General features: G+C 62.7%; 1 protein-coding gene across 2 annotated transcripts in view; it reads right to left on the bottom strand.

The window, feature by feature from the left end:
* SMARCD3 (SWI/SNF related, matrix associated, actin dependent regulator of chromatin, subfamily d, member 3) overlaps positions 1 to 18,933 on the bottom strand; it is a 25,447-nt gene extending 6,514 nt beyond the window's left edge. Inside the window, exons 1-2 of one of the 2 annotated variants that reach the window (XM_016163954.2) lie at positions 18,856 to 18,933; positions 17,207 to 17,347 (exon numbers count right to left, since the gene is read on the bottom strand). In XM_016163954.2, coding sequence (XP_016019440.1) covers positions 17,207 to 17,245 — 39 coding nt within the window. In that variant the 5' untranslated portion in view covers positions 17,246 to 17,347; positions 18,856 to 18,933. Of the gene's footprint in view, positions 1 to 2,571; positions 3,043 to 17,206; positions 17,348 to 18,855 lie in introns of those variants that run through there. The other variant, XM_016163953.2, reaches the window with a different exon arrangement.

The following is an 18,933-nucleotide window of genomic DNA, read 5'->3' as shown; positions in this document are numbered from 1 at the left end:
AGGAAGCTAACTGAAGCCAGGCAACTGCACGGGGCATTGCCAGCCTCGCATTTGCGGAAGGTACCGCGAAAATGAATATTAATGGCGCCTTTCAACCTTCTCAAAGGATGTGCACATCCACACGCTCCTCTGCAACACAGACTGAGCGGGTCCTTCCAACCCCACTTGACAGATGAGGCAACCGCGGCTCAAGGAGAAAAGCGACCTGGCCAAGGTCACGCAGCTCCGCCTGGCCAAGGCGGCACCGAGCGGCTGGCCCCTGAAGAGCCAGGGCTTCCAGATCTCTGCGGCTTCACCGAAGTTGGGGGCTGAGCTCCCCGCGCGGACCCCTGCGGCCCCGCACCCTATCGCCTGCTTCCCAGTCCACTTCCTGGGCCGTCGCGCCTCGCACTCGCCCTCCTCATCCAAGCCCACTCTTCTCTCTGGGCTCCTGCTTTTGACCTCTGTCCCCTTCTCCCCATTCCAAGCCTCCGCCCCCAGGGGGCCTCACCGACTCAGCTCACCCCCATACTCTGCTCCCAAGATGAAGGTGAGAGGTGGGGCTGGAGGCCACCAGAGGGGCTGAGGTCAAACGCCACCAGGATTCGTGACTGGAGGCCCTGGGTAGGTCAAAAGCAGCGGCACTTCCTCTAACATCCAGCTGTCCCTTCCTGTCCACCTGGATCACCAGAGGTGGTCCCATCCTACAGGCCTCTGCTTCCCACCCCACCCCATGAGGTCACAAGTCAGGGGTCAAAGGGAGCCATGGTGAGGAGGCAGGTGTATGCCCTTGACACTACCCAGGTGCTCAGACGGGATGCAGATGGGATGCATATTCATGACGTGAACTGTTTCAGAGACTTTTTAAACCCTGCTTGTCCAGGTTCCAGAAGAGAGATTGGGGGGAGGGGGGGCAGAGCAAGGTGGGTGGGATGTGGACTGGGACAAGGAGGGCAGGAAGGAGATTAGGGGGCAATGGATGCAGACCCTGTGCCCACCATCGTTAAACGCCACCACTGTACCCCGAGGAGTGCAGCTGTCCCCAGGCACAGGGAGGAGCCCTGCCCCCCCCCCCCACCGCTTGCTGAATCCATTCTAACTGCCAGCTCTCCCTCCTGCGGGGCGCTGTGCCTAACCCTAACCCCCAGCCAGCCAGCTGTCTCTGTCCATCACTCCCACAGCGAAACTTGCCTGTCCATGTGTCTGCCTCCCCTGCCCACCTGACCCTGTCACTCACACCTCCAGGTTGATGACCCAGAATGGAGCCCGTGCCCGGCCATTCTCACCCAGCACAGATAACGCCTTGGGAGTGAGGCAATGGGGTTCACGGCTACCCAAGAACTGAAGCTCTAAGTTGGCCAAACGAAAAATCCATGGGCGCAGCCTCTCCCCCTCCTAGGTGGACCTTTTTAGAGGGAATCCCCCAAGCGGCAAATTTAGGACTGGTAATATAGCTGACTAACATGGGAGCCCCTCGGGGATGGGGGACAGGCTACCTACCCCGAGGAAGCCCATTTTTCCTACTGGCTGCTCTCATTTATCAAGGCCAGTGATACTCACTGATCCACTGAACAGGCCCCAGAGAACTGTGGCAGCCACCAGGGCCACCCCCGTGAAGGGCGGCAAGATTCTAGGGACTCTGGCCTCCCTGAGAACAGGCCTTCTTTGGGGTCACAACCAAATTTGGCCATAGTAAACCTGACTGCGTCCTCTCTACCCGGCTCCAACCGTGGCACCCATCCCAAGTCCTGGAACCCCTGCATGTCCCATTCCACTGCCCCCTACACCCTTCGCAACCTGGCCCTTGCTGGCCAGCTCGAGGCTCCCATGCCCTCACGTGGCCCCGGGCTCCCTTGGGCTCCCTGTGCACCTCCCTGGCCTGTGACGTTGCTGCCCGGCCCCTTCCATCTCTAGGCCTCACGTCCCTGAGTCTAGCCCTTCCTTCACACCTTTGAGGCATCAAGGACATCGGTTTCTGGTGGCTAAGTCTGCCAGGGGGATCCTCAGACCCCTTAATCTGGAGTCTGTCCCCGGAGAGGGCCTGCCTCTGACCCCGATGGCAGAGGCCATCGGCAAAACCCCGGAGCCCTCCGGACTGACTGACGGAATGCAGAGGTTGTTCAGCCAGAGAGCTTCCTGCTCGCGGTGCCTCCAGGGTCACCTGCTCCTTGTTCCCCAGCCACAATCAGAGAGACACTCTCCATGAACAGACAGCCCGGCCCATGCCCGTCCCCCACCCCCACTCCCGGGGCAGGGGTTAACACCTGGGCCCACAAGGGAAAGAACCGAAGAAAACACGGCTGGTCCAGACGGGACCCCCCCACTTGGGGGGGACAGTCCCCAAGTCCCACCCACAGCCCCTGACAAGAATCCACGCGAACGCCTCCCTTCCCAGCCCCGGGCACCCATCCCCGGCCGGCCGCCTGACGACGTGTTCGGGTGCCAGGCCACAGTCCCGGGGCTGGGCGGAGGGCCGCGGTGGCCCGGCTGGCGGGTGGAGAGCGGGAGCCCCCTCCCGGCCCCTCCCGATCATCCCTCCATTCAGCCCGAGCCAGCTCGCTCACCCTCCCCCGCTAACTTTCCCCCACTCACCACCCCATGGACCAGAAACTCAAAAAGTTTGCTTTTCGTGGCTTTGCGCGCCCCTCCGGCAACTTCGTCCGCGGCCATCGGGGTGGGCTCGGCGGCTCCTCTCACTCTCTCTCTCTTCCTCTTTCTTTCCCTTTTCTGCCTTTTTTTTTTTCCTCCAACTCTCCCCTCTGAGTCCTGCTGGGCTCTCTCACACTTCTACTCGTGCGGAGTGGGGAGGGGGCCCCTTCAGGGCTGCCCTGACGGCCCACGGCCCACGCCGCCGCCGCCCGCCCGCTCGCCGCCGCGGCTGCCGCATTCCTGCACTGATAAGACAGAAATAGTCCGGCGGCCCGGGGTCTGCCTGTTGACTCGGCGGGGACAGAAAAGCCTGCCTTTCCAACCCTGGCTGGCCAAACAGCGCAGATAAGCGGCGAGGCGCGCTGGCGAGCCCGGCTCCTGCGCGCCGGGCAGCGGCTCTGCAGCCGAGGGCGCCCGAGGGCCGCGGGGAGGCGGTGCGGAGAGGGGACGCGAGGGGCGGTGGCGGGGGGCTCGCCGGCCACCCGGCTCTCGCCACACATAGTTTCTCGGTTAGGGAATCCGCCAGCAGGGCCAGGCAGGGAACAGTCAGTTCCAACTTTGCCCCGAGTGGCTCCCGCTGCATTTCTAAGGCCCTTTCCCTAGAGACCTGGCAGGCCAAGTAGGGAAACATTCGCTGGAAGGAATGGGGGGAGCCCCGGCCCGGACGAGGCCTCCATCGCGCGGGCGGCGGTGGTGGGTGTGCCGGGAGGCGGTGTCCCCCTGCGTCCACAGATGTGTGCGCCCTTGTCTCGCCCGCCGAGTGTGTCTGCGCCCTTGTGTGGGCACGGCGGCGGCTGGGGGTGTGGATGTTTACGTGCGTGCGCAGACAAATGCCTTCTCTGTGTGCCTCTCTCGCCCCGAGCCGTGGGTGCGAGGGTGCGGGTGTGGGTGCCCCTGTGGCAGGACGGGGTCCGGTGTCTCCCTGTGAGTCTATTTCTGGGTCTGTGAGTCTTTGTCTCTATGTGAGAAGGCGAGGGCAATGGGGGATGTATTTTGGAAAGAGGGAGGTGGATCAGGCTTATGAGAACAGGAAGGGAAGAATGTGGGGGAAGGCAGGGAGCTGGGGTGGGTGCTTGCGTGGACGGGTGGAGAGAATGAATCAAGCAGGGCCTGATGGCTTCGGAATGGGGTGTGGAGTGGGTGCCCAGAGGAGCTGGGGCTGCTGGGTATGGCAGACCCCAAAGAGAATGGGGTAGGGAGGGGTCGCGAGGGAGCCCCAGAAGGGCAGCGTGGAGGGAGCTGGCAGTCCCTGATGAAGGAGGGACAGGAAACAGGAGGGGCAAGTCCTGAGAGCCGGGGCAGGAGTCCTGGCCCCGCCCATCCCCCCCCAGCAGGCCACACCCCTCTCTCCTTCTGGGACAACAGTGGGGTCAAGTTTATAGGCCTCTTGGGGCTACAATGTCAGTCAGAATCCAGGTGAGAGGGTACAATGCCTGGAGGAATCTGTTGGAAAACTTATTTGAAGTTAGGCCCTGAAGGCCCAGCATTGCGCTGGGGGGGTCCTGGCCCCCAACCTTCAGGATGCCTTCAGAGGTCAGGACAAAGAACAGAGGCAGTGCTCTGCCTGGGGAGGCATCTCTGCCTGCACCCTGGCTTGCACTGGGCTTCCCCACCGAACCCGCACACACAGAGACTGGGCCCTGGGGTGGCGGTGAGGATGGGTGGGTGGTGGGCACGGGCTGCTGGCCACCTGGGGAAGCCATCGCTGCGGTCTGTCCACTAATCTCCAAAACCCCTCCCTCATTCCCATTTCTAAGCCTCTGCTCTGATATACTTTTGTCTGGAATGTCCTCTACTGTCTGTCTGCCTATTCTGATCATATTCGTCCTTAAAGCCCAGCTTAGGCCTCACCTCCTCCAGGAAGTCTTCCCTGGTCTCACTTGTGTGCATAGATATTTCTCTTCTGGGTAAGCCCATCGCCAGCTACCCAGCACCATGAATTGGCACTGGGCCGACTAATGTCTGATGTGCCCTGTGCTTCACATGTGTTAGGTTTGGTTTCCCAAACAGGCTGTGGCCCCCTGAGGTCAGGGACTGGCCTTTAAGGCCCACTCTCCCACTGTTCCCCGGGCATAGGGACTCCACGTGACTAAATGCCTACTGACACTTGCAACCACCCACAGCTCAGTGGGCCAGCGGATGGAGCTCACGCTATGCCACTCACCTGAAGGCGTGAGTCACCATGGGCACCCCCACCCCCCTGTGGGTGCTTCTAGCATGGGCGTGTGAAACTACAGGCCTTGGAGAGTCTGCAGAACTGGGGTGGGGGTAGACCCCCCCTAGACTTCGGGTACAGTACAGAGTTCTCAACTCGTGGAGAGGCCTTTGGAGGTGGATGGGCACCCCAGCAACTGGGCAACTGGGAGGTTGGAGGGCGGGACCACCCCGCATTTGTGAGGGGGCTTGTCTTGGCAGTAGAGGTCACAGAAAGGGGTTAGACCGAGGGCTGTGCAGGAACAGAGGAGCTGGTGAATATCACTCAGCTTGTAGATGAGGCCCTCCTGGGCCACCCCAGGACCAGGGCCTCCGCCTGCAAGCCACCCTCTGGGAGACACCCTTATGCTGCACCCGATGCAGACATGCCCCGCCTCCCTGCCCCCACACTAATGTGAACTACAGAGGGACAGGAGCCACATGGGTCCGCACTCACCGCACACCTTAACCAACTCCACCACCCACCCTCAAGGCCAGATTCACAAGGCGGCCGCCCGCAGACACGTTCGCAGGCCCACCTTCCAGGGGCGACCTTAGGGGTGCGGACTCGGGGGAGCCTTCGGGCCAGAAAACAGAGGCACCAGTGTGGGAGCCCGGCTAAGACATCCACCTCACAAAGGCCGGGATCGCCAACGGCTCGGCCCCGAAAGGGCGCTCAGCGGTGCCCGCCGCCGGTTCCTGCCAGGTAGGAAGGAGGCCCAGAGAAAGCCCCGATCGCAGCGGGCAGGGGGCCTCCCTCCCGGCCCCCTCGGCCCCGGCCGACCGGCCCAGGCCGCGCTCCGGGCAGGCCGTGCGCGTGTCCGGGCGGAGGGCGGCCGCCCGGCAGCCCGGCAGCCCGGAGCCGGAGTCCCCCCTGCCGTCCCCCCATCTCTCCTTCCCTCGCCGAAGCACCACCGGCACCAAATGGCAAAGCGCCGCTCCCCGCGCAGGGAGCGATGCGCCGGGCCGGCGGGACGGGCTCGGCGCCCCCCCAGCCGCACCGAGCGCCGGGGGCACGTCCCGGCCCGCGCCGCCCTCCCCGGCCCTCGCCCGCGCGGCCCGGGGCAGCGGCGGGAGCCCCGCCGGAGCCGGGCCGGGCATGCGCACTGAGGCCTCCCTCCCGGTGAAGGTCAGCCCAGGGCCTAGCTGCAGGACTCGGAGCGGCGGGGGGAGGCAGCGGAGGGAGGAGGGATGCGGCGAGGAGACTTAACTCCTTCCCTGCGGGAAGATGGGCACCGCGGCCGGGCCCGGGCCCCGAGTCCCACCGTCCCCGCCCTCTGTGGATGTCCCAGTACGGGGACCCTGCCCCGGGGAGGGGGCGGAGGGAGGGGGCCGAGGCGAGAGGATGGAAGAAGGAGGCAAGCCGGAGAGGAGGGAAGCCGGGAAGGGGAGAGGGAGCAAGGCAGGGAGGAACAAAGGAAAGCAGCCCGACGGGAGAGACGCTTTGTGCCGCCCCGTCTCCCCCCACCCCTGGCAAAAAGGCTTCCCTGAGCGGGATGGGACACCCCTGGTGCGCGCGCGCGCGTGGGGAGGGGGCCTACAGAGAGCATGAAGTGAGACCCCGGAGCCCTTAGGCTGAGGACCCCTGATGTCAGTGTTCTGCTCATCCCAAACCCAGCCCCCACTCTCTCCTCTGGTCACTAAACGCCAGGGCAAGCCAGGGGCCCACAGGCAGCTCTTCCCCAGTCTACCTGCCCGGCCTAAGTCCCAGGCCCCCAGGGATCCCTGGCTAGCTGATGGGGTCAGGCGGAGCCCCCAGAGATGAGGGGAGGGGAGTCGGGGGCCAAAGTGCCACCTCTTGTGAGTGGCTTCCTCCAGCCAGCAGAGAGGACACTGGCGGCCTGACCAGGGGCACCGTGGCACAGTCTTCCTCCGCCGTCTCCCCCTCTGCTCAGGCCAGAGGAGCGCTGGGCACCTTCCTCTTTGTGTGGGGACGTTGCTGTGGCCGGGACGCCCTCTGCTAGGACCCAGGGGGCTGTCTGTCTCTCTGTCTCTCTGTGACACTTTGCCTTTCTCTGTCAGTTTTCCCAGCATGCACAAGAGAAACAAATATGTCAGAAAGAAGCAAAAAAAAAAAAAAAAAAAAAAAACCCAAAACAAAACAAAGAAAAAGTAGGCCACCGAAATAGTTGTGTGACCTTGGGCAAGTCGCTGTCCCTCCCTGTCCCTCGGCTTCTTCCGGCATAAAAAGAAGGGCCTTCCTGCCCCGAAATCGGAGGATTCCATGAGACAGGAACCAAGGCAGACAGACAGGAAGGAGAGGGCGAGAGACACAGAGCCGCAGGCCCGGCCAGGTCAGCGGTGCTGCCAGGCCCCTCTGTCACACGCGCCTCCACCGAGCTCTCACTACTGTGCTGTCGGCCTCCTGCGAGCAGGGCGAGGCCTCGCCTTGCGGTCCCCAGGGGCCTGCACGGCAGGCAGGTGCAGGAACAACCCTCTTTGCCCGCGTGGGTGTCTTCGTCAGGGACTCGGAGACCGCCCTCCGCAGCCCTCACGCACACCTCACGCACAGTAACTGCGACCCCGGGATGCTGAACCCGCCCGTCCCGGGAGGAGAGGCGGCCTGGGCCTCTGGGGCCCTGCGCATGCGCAGGCCCGGCCGGAAGGCACGTTTTGGGTTCACAGCCAGTTTTCTCTCCCTCCGGTCATGGCTGCCGTTCACTAGGTGGTCGGTCCCTCGTAGCAGTCCATGCCCAATAGCCTGGGGCTCTGTGCAAAAAGGATGGCCTGGTCCCCATCTTGGCAAGGATGGAGTTGGTCCCCTCCCGCAGCCTAGGGGCTGGAACATGGCGTGGCTCTGCCCCACCGGTGGCGAGGATTTGTCCCACAGAACCATCCTCGCTCCCATCCACGTCCCTCTGGACTGACACAGGCTCGTCCTGTCAGGGCAAAAGCGAGGCGGAGTCCAGGCCTCGGGGCTCATAGGCTGTCAAGGTGCGGAGCAGCAGGGGCCCCTCCTTCTCCTCCCTGAGGCCAGCAGCCTACTTCGCTCCACGGGGTGGGGAAACCCACACATCCCCCCAAGATCCTGTGTCTCCAGCCAAAGCCACCACTCCTGCCCTGCTCCTGCCATCGTTCAAAGGTCTGTGGCTCCAGGGCGTCACCCCTCTTCATGCTCAGACACCCTGCCCACCTTTGTGTCAATCAGCAGACACTGGTCCAGTCCTGGGTTCACCGCCCGGGGAGCCGGGGACCGGATTCAGGGCAGTCTCATGGCTTCCTGTGGACAGTCCCCAGCTCTGCTCAGGGACTGCTACCTCCTCCCCGTGCGCTGTGTCCTCATCTGTGACATGAGATGCTGCTGCCTAACTCCCGACCTCCGGGAAGGCCAGAGGGGCCGTGGCTGGCATGCCCGGGGAGGGACAGAACCCTGCCCTCCATTGCCGGGCCTCAAACCTGGGTGCAGGCTCCCCCGCCCTCCCCGGGCTTGGCAGGTCCTGGGCCGCACTCCGTCACCAGGGTCAGGACAATCTCCTGGTGGCCTAACCGGCTCCTTACCGAAGCTTCTGATGCCTCAGCTACTGCTCTGCCCTGGGGGTCAGAGGGATTTTTGCCCATCACTACATGCTGAGGGCTGAGATGCCACCTGAGTGAAGAAAACCAAACAGAGAAAAGAATTCATCTGCAATCCTTGAAGACGATTTTTGGGGAAATTAAACCAAATGGCAGCGGCCAGTGGAACATGTGGATGGAACTCCCACGGAAGCGACACAGGGACCTGGCCTCCCGGAGGTCTGCGATGCCGTCCAGGTGCAGGGTGAGCCGGCGTACAGGGTCAGAAACGCACCTTCCCCTCTGCACCTAGGACGGGCCCGGGAAGCCCCGCCCTCGCTCCCCCCACACTCCGCCCCTCCGCTGCTGCTGCGTGCGCGCGCCTGGGGTGCACCTGCCTTACTGACACAGGCCCCTCCTCCCCAGCTGTGCCAAGCACCGCGGAAACCTCCGGAGTCCTGCACTCTCAGCTCCATAGGCTCTATGTCCCGCCTCCGATCCCACCTGCCACCCACCTGACGACCCACCTGGCCACTGCTACAAATGTCACTCTGCTTTCTCGCAATAGATGCCGGTCTTCCCCTTGAGGCCGTGTTTCCCAGAGTCCCCCTTCCACTGGCCTCGAGGCAGGCTAGGACCCCTCCTGCCCCTGGTGGCTGCTTCAGAGCCCTGGCCTTGCATCTCACACACACGCACACGCGCGGTGCCGTCGCTCCTTGAGGACTCGGCTCCTGGCTCGCTGTTACTCCTGCCAGCGCGACTCCTGCCTCTTCCTGCTGCTGCGTTTCAGGACCTTCACGGATGTCCCTCTCCCGCCTCTGGCCTCAGTGCCGTGGCCACCTCTCCTCCAGCGATCCTGCCCCCTCCGTCGGCCGCTCACTCCGGGGTCGTCTCCTGGACCTTGTCATTCGGGCCGCTGTAGCCGCCCCCTCCAACATCACTCGCAAGCACCCCGCTCCCTGGCCAGCACCTCTCTGCTTTCCAGCTCACTCTGTCCGGTGCCCTGACCCCCTAGAGCCTGTGACTCCACTGGAATCTCTGGTCCGTTTCTCTGACCCTCACCCCTTGTCACAACTACTCTCTCTCTCTTTCTCTCTCTCTCTCTCTCTCTCTCTCTCTCTCTCTGTCACAGTAAAAAGTACATAGCATAAAAGTTAGCATTTTTGCCTCCCTTGCATATACACTTGACTCTCTTAGGAGTTAAATCCAGCTTCGCCAACGCCGCCCCTGCCCCCAGCCTCTGACCGAAGCAGGAGAAAGACCCACAACCCCCTGACCTGGCCTCACTGTCGCTTCAGGAGCGTGGACTGCTGCCCCCCCCCCAGCCCCCTCCACCTGAGTTCCTCTCGTCTCCTCCCTCCTCCAACCTCCGACTCCTCCGCTCCTCACTCCCCGCTGATGCCCTTCCTCCTGCTTCCCTGAGAAGTAGGAAGCTTCCGAAGGCCTGCAGAGCGTCCGCCGCCCTGCTGCTCCCCCTGCTCCCCACCTTCCTGCAGCTGAGTTACCTGTGCTCAGGTCGCAAGCTGCCATCCCCTCTCACGCCCTCAGGGACTGCTCCAACCACCCTCTCCCACCCCACACACACCTCGGTCAGCCCCCCCCCCTTCTGGACCCCTCCTGTCAGCACGCGGAGTCCTGTCCCTCCCCCGCCCGCTCCTCCCACCGGTTGCAACAAAACTTCTCAAAAGTGTCATCTGTGTTCGCCGACTTCACACCCCGAGTCCCAGCCCCGGCAGGCACACAGCCCGCTGCCCTACCGGAAATGCTCCCGCCCGGGCCACCGGTGAGCTCCACGTCACCAAAACGCCACCACTGTCCGTTCTCAGGCGACGTCCCGCTTAACCGGCCTCGGCGTCCGACACAGCCGGCCACTCTCTCCTCTGGGAAATGCGCTCTTCCCTCGGCTCTGGGACGCGTCCCCCTGGGCCGTCCTCTGGCCTCCCTGCTGCCCCTTCTCACCTCCTGGGCTGTCCAGGTCCAGCTCTTCTCCCGTCTTCGTGCCGGGGCGCCCGGGTCCCAGTCCTGGGCCCTCGTCACGGTTCCAAATCACTTCCTGGGCGACCTCCTCCGACATCCTGTCTCACAGCTTTGAGTGCCATCTCTATGTTGACAGTTCCCAAAGTCCCCCCCCCCCCCGCGCGGCCCTCTCTCCCAGGCCTCGGACGCAGACACGCACCTGTCCGCTCGGAATCACCACCTGCTCTTGCGTAGACGCGCCAGTGTCGTGGGCCCCCACGGGGACTCCCGCTCTTCTGCCTCAGGCCTGGCTCGCTGAACACCAACCATCCTCACCCACTTGCAAGCGCTCAGGCCCACAACCTTGGAATGACCCAGAATCCTGTCTTTCTCTCCCACCCCACATCCAATCTGAAGGCAAGTCCTGTTAGCTCCGGGTCCAGAACCCGAGCCCTCTCGGCTCTCCTTGCTACCCCCCGCCCCCACCCCTGGTCCAATCTGAATACTGACCAGCTTGCCTCCAGCCCGCCCCCAACGGGGTATTATTCTCAACATGGCCGACAGAGTGGTCCTTTAAGACGGGGGTCAGATCACGTTGCTTCTCTGCTTGAAACCCTCCCAAGGCCCCCCATCTTATTCCGAGAAAGGGCCAGGGTCCTGCAGGTCCTGGGACCCGGTGCCGTCACCACTCCCTGTCCCTCTGTGGCCTCAGCACCCGCCACCCCCGTGCGCTGCGCTCTTCCTGGCCTCCTCGTGCTTCTCCAGGAGTTCCAGACCCTCGCCCGCCTGGGGCTTTGGGGCTTCGAGTCCGCTGCCCCTTCTGCTCAGGACGCCCTTCCTCCGGCTGTCTGCATGGCTAACTCTCTCCACCGTAAGGTCTTTGTTCAAACGTCCCCTTCTCAATGGGACAAACTGTCCGTGCTCTGGAGGACCGCAGGCTTCTCTGCCGTCCACGTCTGCCCACGGCGCTACGCACCTGCCACCTTTCCTATGTCACCTACTTATTACGTTCGTGTGCGACTCCTCCTCCCCCTGTCTGAATGTAAGCTCCAAACACGCAGAGATCTTTCTGTCTTGTCCACGGATAAGTCCCGCTGGAGCCGCGCCATCGCGGAGGCAAGGCGAGCCCGCGCCGAGTCGACCCGGGATTTCCAGCTCGCTTCCCAGTGCTGGGCGATGTTACAGCCTGTGCTCATGTGACTATAGCGATCGCAACATCGTGGGCTTGAACTTTCGCATGCAGTAATTGACCTAATCCTGACCCACACACCACCAGGGGTGTGTGCGTGGGGCGGGGGGGGGGGGGGCTTCCCATCCTAAGGAGAAGGAAAAGGAGGCTCCGAGAAGCCGTGTGACGGTGCTGTTAGAGGGTGGCCTTGGGACCACAGATCAGTCTCCCAAACTCAAGGTCCTGGGTTTTTGTCCTTCATCTCAAGCTGCTTTCCCAATGTCCCCTGGTGAACTATCTGCCAGCTAGGAATAGTCACACACACACATGCACACACACACACATGCACACACATGCATGCACCCTTCCACCTTTCCCAAACGCTTGCCTTTTAAAGAACAAAATCAAGATCCCCAGAGGCCTGTACATTGAAGCTGAATTACCCTCAGTTATCTTTTAAAATACACTCCTAAGAATCTCAAGCAGCTTGTTTCAAACACTTGGAATACAAATTCCAGAAGATTTGCCATCAAGGTGTCTAAAGTAAGTTTCGATGCATTCGAGCAGGTTCCTTGAGGTCCTGTGTAAGAATTACCTTTTAGCCAAAAAAAGAAAAATGTATGTATGTATGTATGTATGTACATATGTACATATGTATGTATAAAAAGCCCCTCGCTCCTGTGGGTGGAGCAGTGGGCTTCTCTGGGCCTTGTGGACGGACACGCGTGTGTGTCCGTGCATCTCCTGGGTGGGACACACACACACGATCACCACATCAGCCCGTCCCCTGCCCTCCCACCTGGCCACCCCCGTACGTGCTTCCTTCGGGAAGCCGTGGTCACCCGGCCAGAGGCAGTCCAGTACCACCTCCTCCTCCTGACTTTCCGGTGCCACTTGGTGGCCGCGGGTCTGAAGAGCTCAACCTGGCCCAAGGAGAACAGGAGAAATGATCCGAGCCAAAGGCCAGAGGCTCTGTCTGTGCCTAGAGGCTCACGAATTTCTTGGGGAACCAGGCAAAAGCATACGGGATGGAGGAGAGACGGGCCCTGCCTACGACCCTGGATTTCACAGCAAAGCGGGCGCAGTGTCTCCCGTGCCCCCACACGGCGCACCCTGTAAGTCGGCAGACTGTGCGCTTTACCCGCCTGGTAACTAGTCCCCTCTAGGGCGCCCTCGCCCGCCCTCACCCCGCGCCCCTGCTCCCAGATCTGGCTCTTGCCCTGCCTACTGCAACCTGGTCTATCTCAGGCCAGGCCCGTGACAATGGGGCTTTTCCGCCATGCCCGTTTCTCCAGTCCTTCCGAGGGCCTGTCCCCCTCCCCCAGGCCCTGAGCGCACTGCCCTGGCTGGGGCCTCTGCTGCTTCCGCAGACTGGCGGCTCTGCGCTTGGACTCCTAAAGGCCTCTCGGCATCACTACCATTTGGGCCGGATAACTCCTTATTATCCGTCACCTGTCATACAGTGTTAGGGTCATCTCTGGTCTCTATTCACTAAACCCTAGCGTCCCCCTCACCCCTCTAGTGTGACAAGAATATCTCCAAATATTGTCCTTTGTCCCTGGAGGGTGAAATTGTCCAGAGCTGAGAACCACTGCTCAGGAGGCAATCGTGGGTTCACCCCCGGCACACTCACTACTCGAGTGACCATAACCTTGGACAAGTCACTTGACCTGTCCAAGACTTATTTTCCTCATCTGCGAGACAGGGAGCCCCACACCTGACTCACAGGTGGACGGGACGGTTCACGTGAGGTCGTGTGCGTGCAGAATTCGGCACAGCGCCTGGCAACATAAGCCCACCGATGCCTTGGAAGGGTCAGATGGGGCTGAGGGGGACCTGCCCTTTTTGAAGAGGCAAGGATTCTCCAAGCCACCCCTCCTCCATCCTATTTTAGGGGCCACAAACTCTAATGTCCCTAGGGACCCAACAATTAATATAAATGAGCGATGTGGGCTTTGAGCAAGATGACAATTAGCCTTTGACCTCTACTCAGTGCTAGGGCCACGAGGGGGATGGCTGGGGCCTGCATAAAGGACTAGTTGCTTTGTCCCTCTGAGGACCACCACAGTTTGGGTCTAGGAAATAAAATCAAGGGAAAGGATAAGGTGATTTGTTTCAACGGAGAGAGAAGAAAAGGGGTAGGGTCAAAGGTCATTTCCAGGTCTGGATTTGAGCTTCCTGCAATGTCACTCACTGTCAGCAATGTGGCCGGCCCCACCTCCCCTGCGGAGTTCACAAGAAAGCTTCTACTCTATTCCCCTGCAGAGAAGACTCTGGAATAATCCTCTGCTGCCTGTCTCCACCCTCTCCCCCTTGGGCGGGGCGCTGTCTCATGAGGGTCCCACACCTCCTGTTTCCTCTCCCGGGTGGGCCCAAGGTGATGTCAGAGTCATCCACTTTCTACATCCGGGACTCAGATTCGAGCCTCTTTCTTCAGTCCATCTTCTCCTGCAATACTCTTGGCAAGTCCTGCCATCTGGGCCTGTTCCTCAGTGGGTTCAGGACCTAGGGGGTAAGGTGGAGACGGGTCTCTCCCTACACTCAAACTCACATGTCAGGCATACGTGCTCATGGAGGTCTTTATCTTCCTATGAGGATAGTATCCTACCCCGGGAACGTGACTCTGCAGTAATTCCCGATTTGTAACAAACCTTCCCACAGCCTGATATTTACCCGAAACATTGTTGTAAATATCAACATGGAGACTATTTCCTGGAGGCAGGCAATGTATTCCTTTCATTGTTCTAAATTTTATCTTTGGATTGAGCACGATCAGCAATAATTCTATGGCTGCCCAGCGCTGCGTGGGCCCTTGTCTTACCCTAGGACACCGTCGCGGGCAGTTGTTAAGGACCTTGTTTAACTTTGCCACCCAGTGTCCCCTTTATATTCCCACACAGGAGAGGCTTCTCAGTGTTTCCGGGTGAAGGGTTTGCATTTTGTTGTACGGACTATGTAACTGCTCGTATTTCTGGCTGCGTGTATGCGGGAGGGGCGCGAGGTCTCTCGGCCTGCATGTCGCGCACTAACCTCTCCTTGACCGCGTGCGTCTCCCCATCCCGTGTTCCTAGCGCCCCGTTTCCTCAGTGTACGCGTCTTTGCAAACGACCCCAATCCTTGGGATGAGGTGGAGCGAAAGCGCATCCTCCTGCATCTTCTGGCCCCCGCTCCTCCCCGCTCCCCTCCCTCACAGCATCCTGATCCTCCCTCGGGGCCCAGCATGCTCTTCATTCCGGATGACACGGAGATGACCCGAGTTTGTAAATGCCGGTAAAGGCACACGAGACTGGTGCGCATGCGCAAGAGCCATACTCTCGAATTTCCTAGACGTTTAGTTCACAGCTTGGGCAGCAAATCAAGAGGCTGGCCCGGCCGAAGTAAGCGCCCGTTCTTCTGGAAGGTCCCTTATGAGCTCCTGAAGGTCCGCACACGGCTCCAGCACGGGGCACCAGCGAACACGGCCGCGGCCCCCACGGAGTGTCCCTCGGCTGAGCGCCCACCAGAAACCGGCCGACCCCTCTGGCGCAGCCGTTTAAGGGGGTTCGGAATCCAGCCAAACTGAGGGCCATGCGCTCATCCCGCGTGTCAGCCTCCTTCCTGTGCCACCTCCTCCGGTGACACCTCCGGCTCATTACCTGCGCCACTTAACTGCTCACCGACAATGAGCTCTCACTTGCAATCGCACCCGAGCGCTGGGGGGAGGAGGAGGGGCCCAGGCAGCCCCCAGCGGCGGGGCTCGTCAGCACCCGCGGGCCGCACGCGCCCAAGCCGCCAAGCGTCAAAGCCCGCTCCACGCCGGCACACGCCGAATGAACGCCAATTTTATGTGAATGGGACTTCAGAATAAAGCGCCAGGAACTCCCCCCAGCTCCTCTCCCCTCACTACCTTGGTCACATGGGGAGGCTGGGCTCCTGACCCCCCAGGAATCACAGAAGAGCCTTGGACTCCCCTCGTGACTGGGGTCACTTGGGCACCAGCTGTCACAAGGACGTGCCCACTGTCTCCAGAGCCTCACAGGCTCCAATCTCCTCAAGCCCCCCTCCCCACTGCCTACCTGCAGGGTGACCACCTCCTAGGGCAAGCCCTGGAACAGCCCAGGGCACCCACTCGCTGCTGAGCAGCCGCTTAGGGCTTAGCTGGATGTGCCCCACATCAGCCGCGGTATATGAGGGCTCACCATGTCGGGGCCTGGGTCTGGAGTGCCTCCCGGGGGCCTCAGCTGCCTCCCCATCAGCCCTTCTCCCCCACGGGAGGGACCTGGCCTCCACCCTCAGACACCCCGGAAATTTAGAGGCCCCCAGGAAGAAAGCGCTTGTACAGGAGCTCACATTTTCCCTTTAGAATCTTGCATTGCGGACCCAGCCCAGCGAACTGAGGGCCGGATTCACGTACAGCCCGAGGCCATGGGTAGGGTTTGACTTTCCTGCCCCTCGCTGCATGTTTCCATGGTGACCAGCCCATGCTCACTGCCACCTGGTGCTGCTCCATCCTCCGGGCCCCCAGGCTCCCCAGCAGCCTGTGCCTGTCCCATTTTGCCCTGGGCATGGCCCAGGGGGTGGCAGGGGCCAGGACTGCACCGGCCCTCAGAGCAGCAGCTCCAACCACTTCTGAGGAAGGAGACGCTGAGAAAGACCTCTCACTGGCCCACCCTTGACCCTGGCCCCAGCTGCCCCCCCCCCCCCCCGTTCTCCAAAGGCCACCACAAATTGCCCATCAGAGGATTTCCTATGCCTCCCTCCTCAGAGCCCCGAGGCCTGAATCACTGACCGTGGCACTTCCTGTGGGATGGCCTAAGTCAGCTCCGCCTGCTGACTTCCCACCAGGAGCGCAGGGACTGGGTCCCACAGCACCCAGCCTGCTGCGGGTGAGGCCACCATAGCGACAGGCGGGGCTGGGCAGGCAGAGCACAGACCAAACCGCAGGCTTCAGACCCGGCCCCGACCTCTCGCCACAGATGAATGGGGCTTTTGGGGGTGGGGGGAGGTGACCTTTCCACCCCGTGCCTCAGTGCTTCCTTCTGGACCAGGGGGACTGACATGGGACCAGGCAGGCCTTCCTCACTCTGCCAGGAGGAGGCTCAGGAGGGTCCAACTCGCGTGCAGTGAGCCCGAGAGCACCTCTGAGCCCCTCTGAGCCCCAAGCCGGCCTAGTGGCGGTGCAGGGCTGGCTCCCGCCAGAGGCCACGTGACAGGCCGCCACTGCCACCCCTTCTGCCAAGAACAAACTGGGCCCTGGGAGGCTCTTACAGGGTTGCCACAGCATGCTTGGGGGAGGTGTCTAGATCCCGGGTTGTGCCAGGGGGCAGCACGTCCCTCCCAGCTGGCGGGGAGCACGTGCGTGCATGGCGCGCGTGTGTGCGCGTGTGCGCACGGGGGAGGGGCGGAGACTGTGTGTCCTGATGTCCGTCGGTGGGGAAGAAGTGGGACAAGCCAGCGCCCAGGCCATTTGCACCTGCACCAAAACTGTAGCCCTAGGCTCTCCTGTACCCGGCTTAGGGCTCAGACTGGCTTTGAGAGGCGCAACGCGCCCCCCCCTCCCCGGGACAGACGCCAGCGGGGGCAGGGCACGGAGCCGGAGGAGGAGCGAGGGCGGAGGGAGATGTCGGGGGTCTGGGCGGAGGCTGCAGTGGTGGCCAGGCACTGCCATGGGTCCGGCCGGGGCAGAAGTGCCAAAGGAGGCCACGGAGTGTGACCAGAGGCCAGGACCCGGCCGCTCTCAGTGGGGCCTCGCGGCCCTGCTTCTGGGCTGGTCGGGGAGGCAGCACCTACCTGGACCACGGCGGGTGGGTGCTGAAGGCCTGGAGTCATAGGTGGCGGGGGCCTGCAGCAGGGGAGTCATCCAGTGCCTCCTCGGTGCCCGGGCCCAGAGCCCAGCGCGCCTGCAGCACCAAGCGCCATTCTGAGGAGGGTCTGAAAGGAGAGGGCAGTGGGAGGCATGAGCCGGACCCTCGGCCCCAGCAGGCCTCAGGAGCCTGGGGACGACACCTGCGGGGACCTCCGTGTGGAGCACCTCCCTAACAAGGAGGTCTGAGGACGGTGCGACTGAGCCCTCAGGTGAGGACCTGCCTGGGCCGGGCGCACAAAAGAAGACACGGGGTGGGGAGAGGGTGAGGGCAGGAAGCAGTCAGAGACCGGGTCCTACGGGACGGAGCGGGGACAGACAGAGAGCCCAGGCAGGAGAGCCAAGTGTGCAGACTTGGTAGGAGGTAGAGGAGAGAGCTGAGCGTTAGAGGTGAAGGGCATGACCGTCAGGCCAGGATAGGACCCAGATGGCTCCCGGTCATCCTCAGGCGCCCTGAGTCAGCCTGCCCCCCTCCCTGTGTGCACGGTCTTCCTGAACCCCCGTCCCGCCCGCAGGCCATGGGCCGGAGTCCGAGCTGAAGTCCTGGGCAGATGGTGCGGTGTGGAGGATGAGGAGAAGGCAGAGCTACAGGTACCGATGGGGAGTGGGGCACTTGACAGTGGTTCGGGGTCGCGTGTAGGGGCTGGTGGCCAGGTGAAGGGGAAGGGAGGCAGTGAGGAGGCAGATGCCAGCGGGGGAGAGGTCACCAGCCCGGGCTGGGAGAGGCGCCCTGGGGAAAGGTGGGAGACAGAGGGACAGTCTGGATGAGAGGCAGGTGCCCAGCAGGGTGCTGCTACGTGCAGACAGGGGAGGATGGGAGGGGGGCAGGTGCCAGACGGGGTGGGGAGGGAGGGTGCCAGCCAGGGGGGCGGGGGGGGGGGACGCCAGGCAGGAGCAGAATGCGAGGCGCCAGGCAGAGAGGAGGTGACAGGCGATGGGGAGGAGAGGAACGTGCCAGACTTGAGGGAGGAGAGGGAGGGACCAGGCAGGAGGGTGCCAGGCACAGCGAAGGAGGGAAAACGCAGGTGGAGCGGGGATGGAAAGGCACCAGGTAGGGGGAGGAGGAGGAGATGCGGGCAGGGATGGGGCGAGCATCAGAGGGGAGGGTGGATGGGAAAGTTTGCCAGTCACGGAAGAGATGCGAACCGGCGGGGTGGGGGCAGGAGGAAGAGGGACCAGGCCTGGGGGGGGGCGCCAAGCGAGGGAGGAAGAGAGTCAGGAGTGGGGGGAGCTGTCAGGGAGGGAGGAGGGGAGGACGACGCCGGCCAGGGACCAGGGGGTGCCAGGTGAGGGGAAGGCGACAGGCGGAGGTGAGCGGGGAGACGCCAGGGAGGGGGCAGAGGCGGAGATGCCAGCGCGAGGGGGGATGCCAGGCAGGGCGGAAGGGGGATGCCAGGCGTGGAGAAGGGGTGCCTGGCAGGCGGGAGGAGAGGAGAAGCCAGGCAGGGGAAGGAGGGCTGACGCCAACGGAGGCGAGACGGGCACTGCCAGGCGGGGGAGGCGCGGGCGCCGGCGCAACGCGGCCGGGCGGTGTCTCCGCCTAGGGCCTGGGGGCCGCGCGGCGCGGGTCGCTCACCTGCTCCCCCGGGACCCCAGCCCGGAGCGCGGCCACCGGCTCCCCGCTCGGCGCTCGGCTCGGCCCGGCGCCTGCGCC

Source organism: Rousettus aegyptiacus, unplaced genomic scaffold (genome assembly GCF_014176215.1).
Source record: "Rousettus aegyptiacus isolate mRouAeg1 unplaced genomic scaffold, mRouAeg1.p scaffold_m13_p_13, whole genome shotgun sequence".
Taxonomy (NCBI): domain Eukaryota; kingdom Metazoa; phylum Chordata; class Mammalia; order Chiroptera; family Pteropodidae; genus Rousettus; species Rousettus aegyptiacus.
Note: the sequence above shows the minus strand (reverse complement) of the source record. Positions and strands in the feature narration are given on the sequence as shown.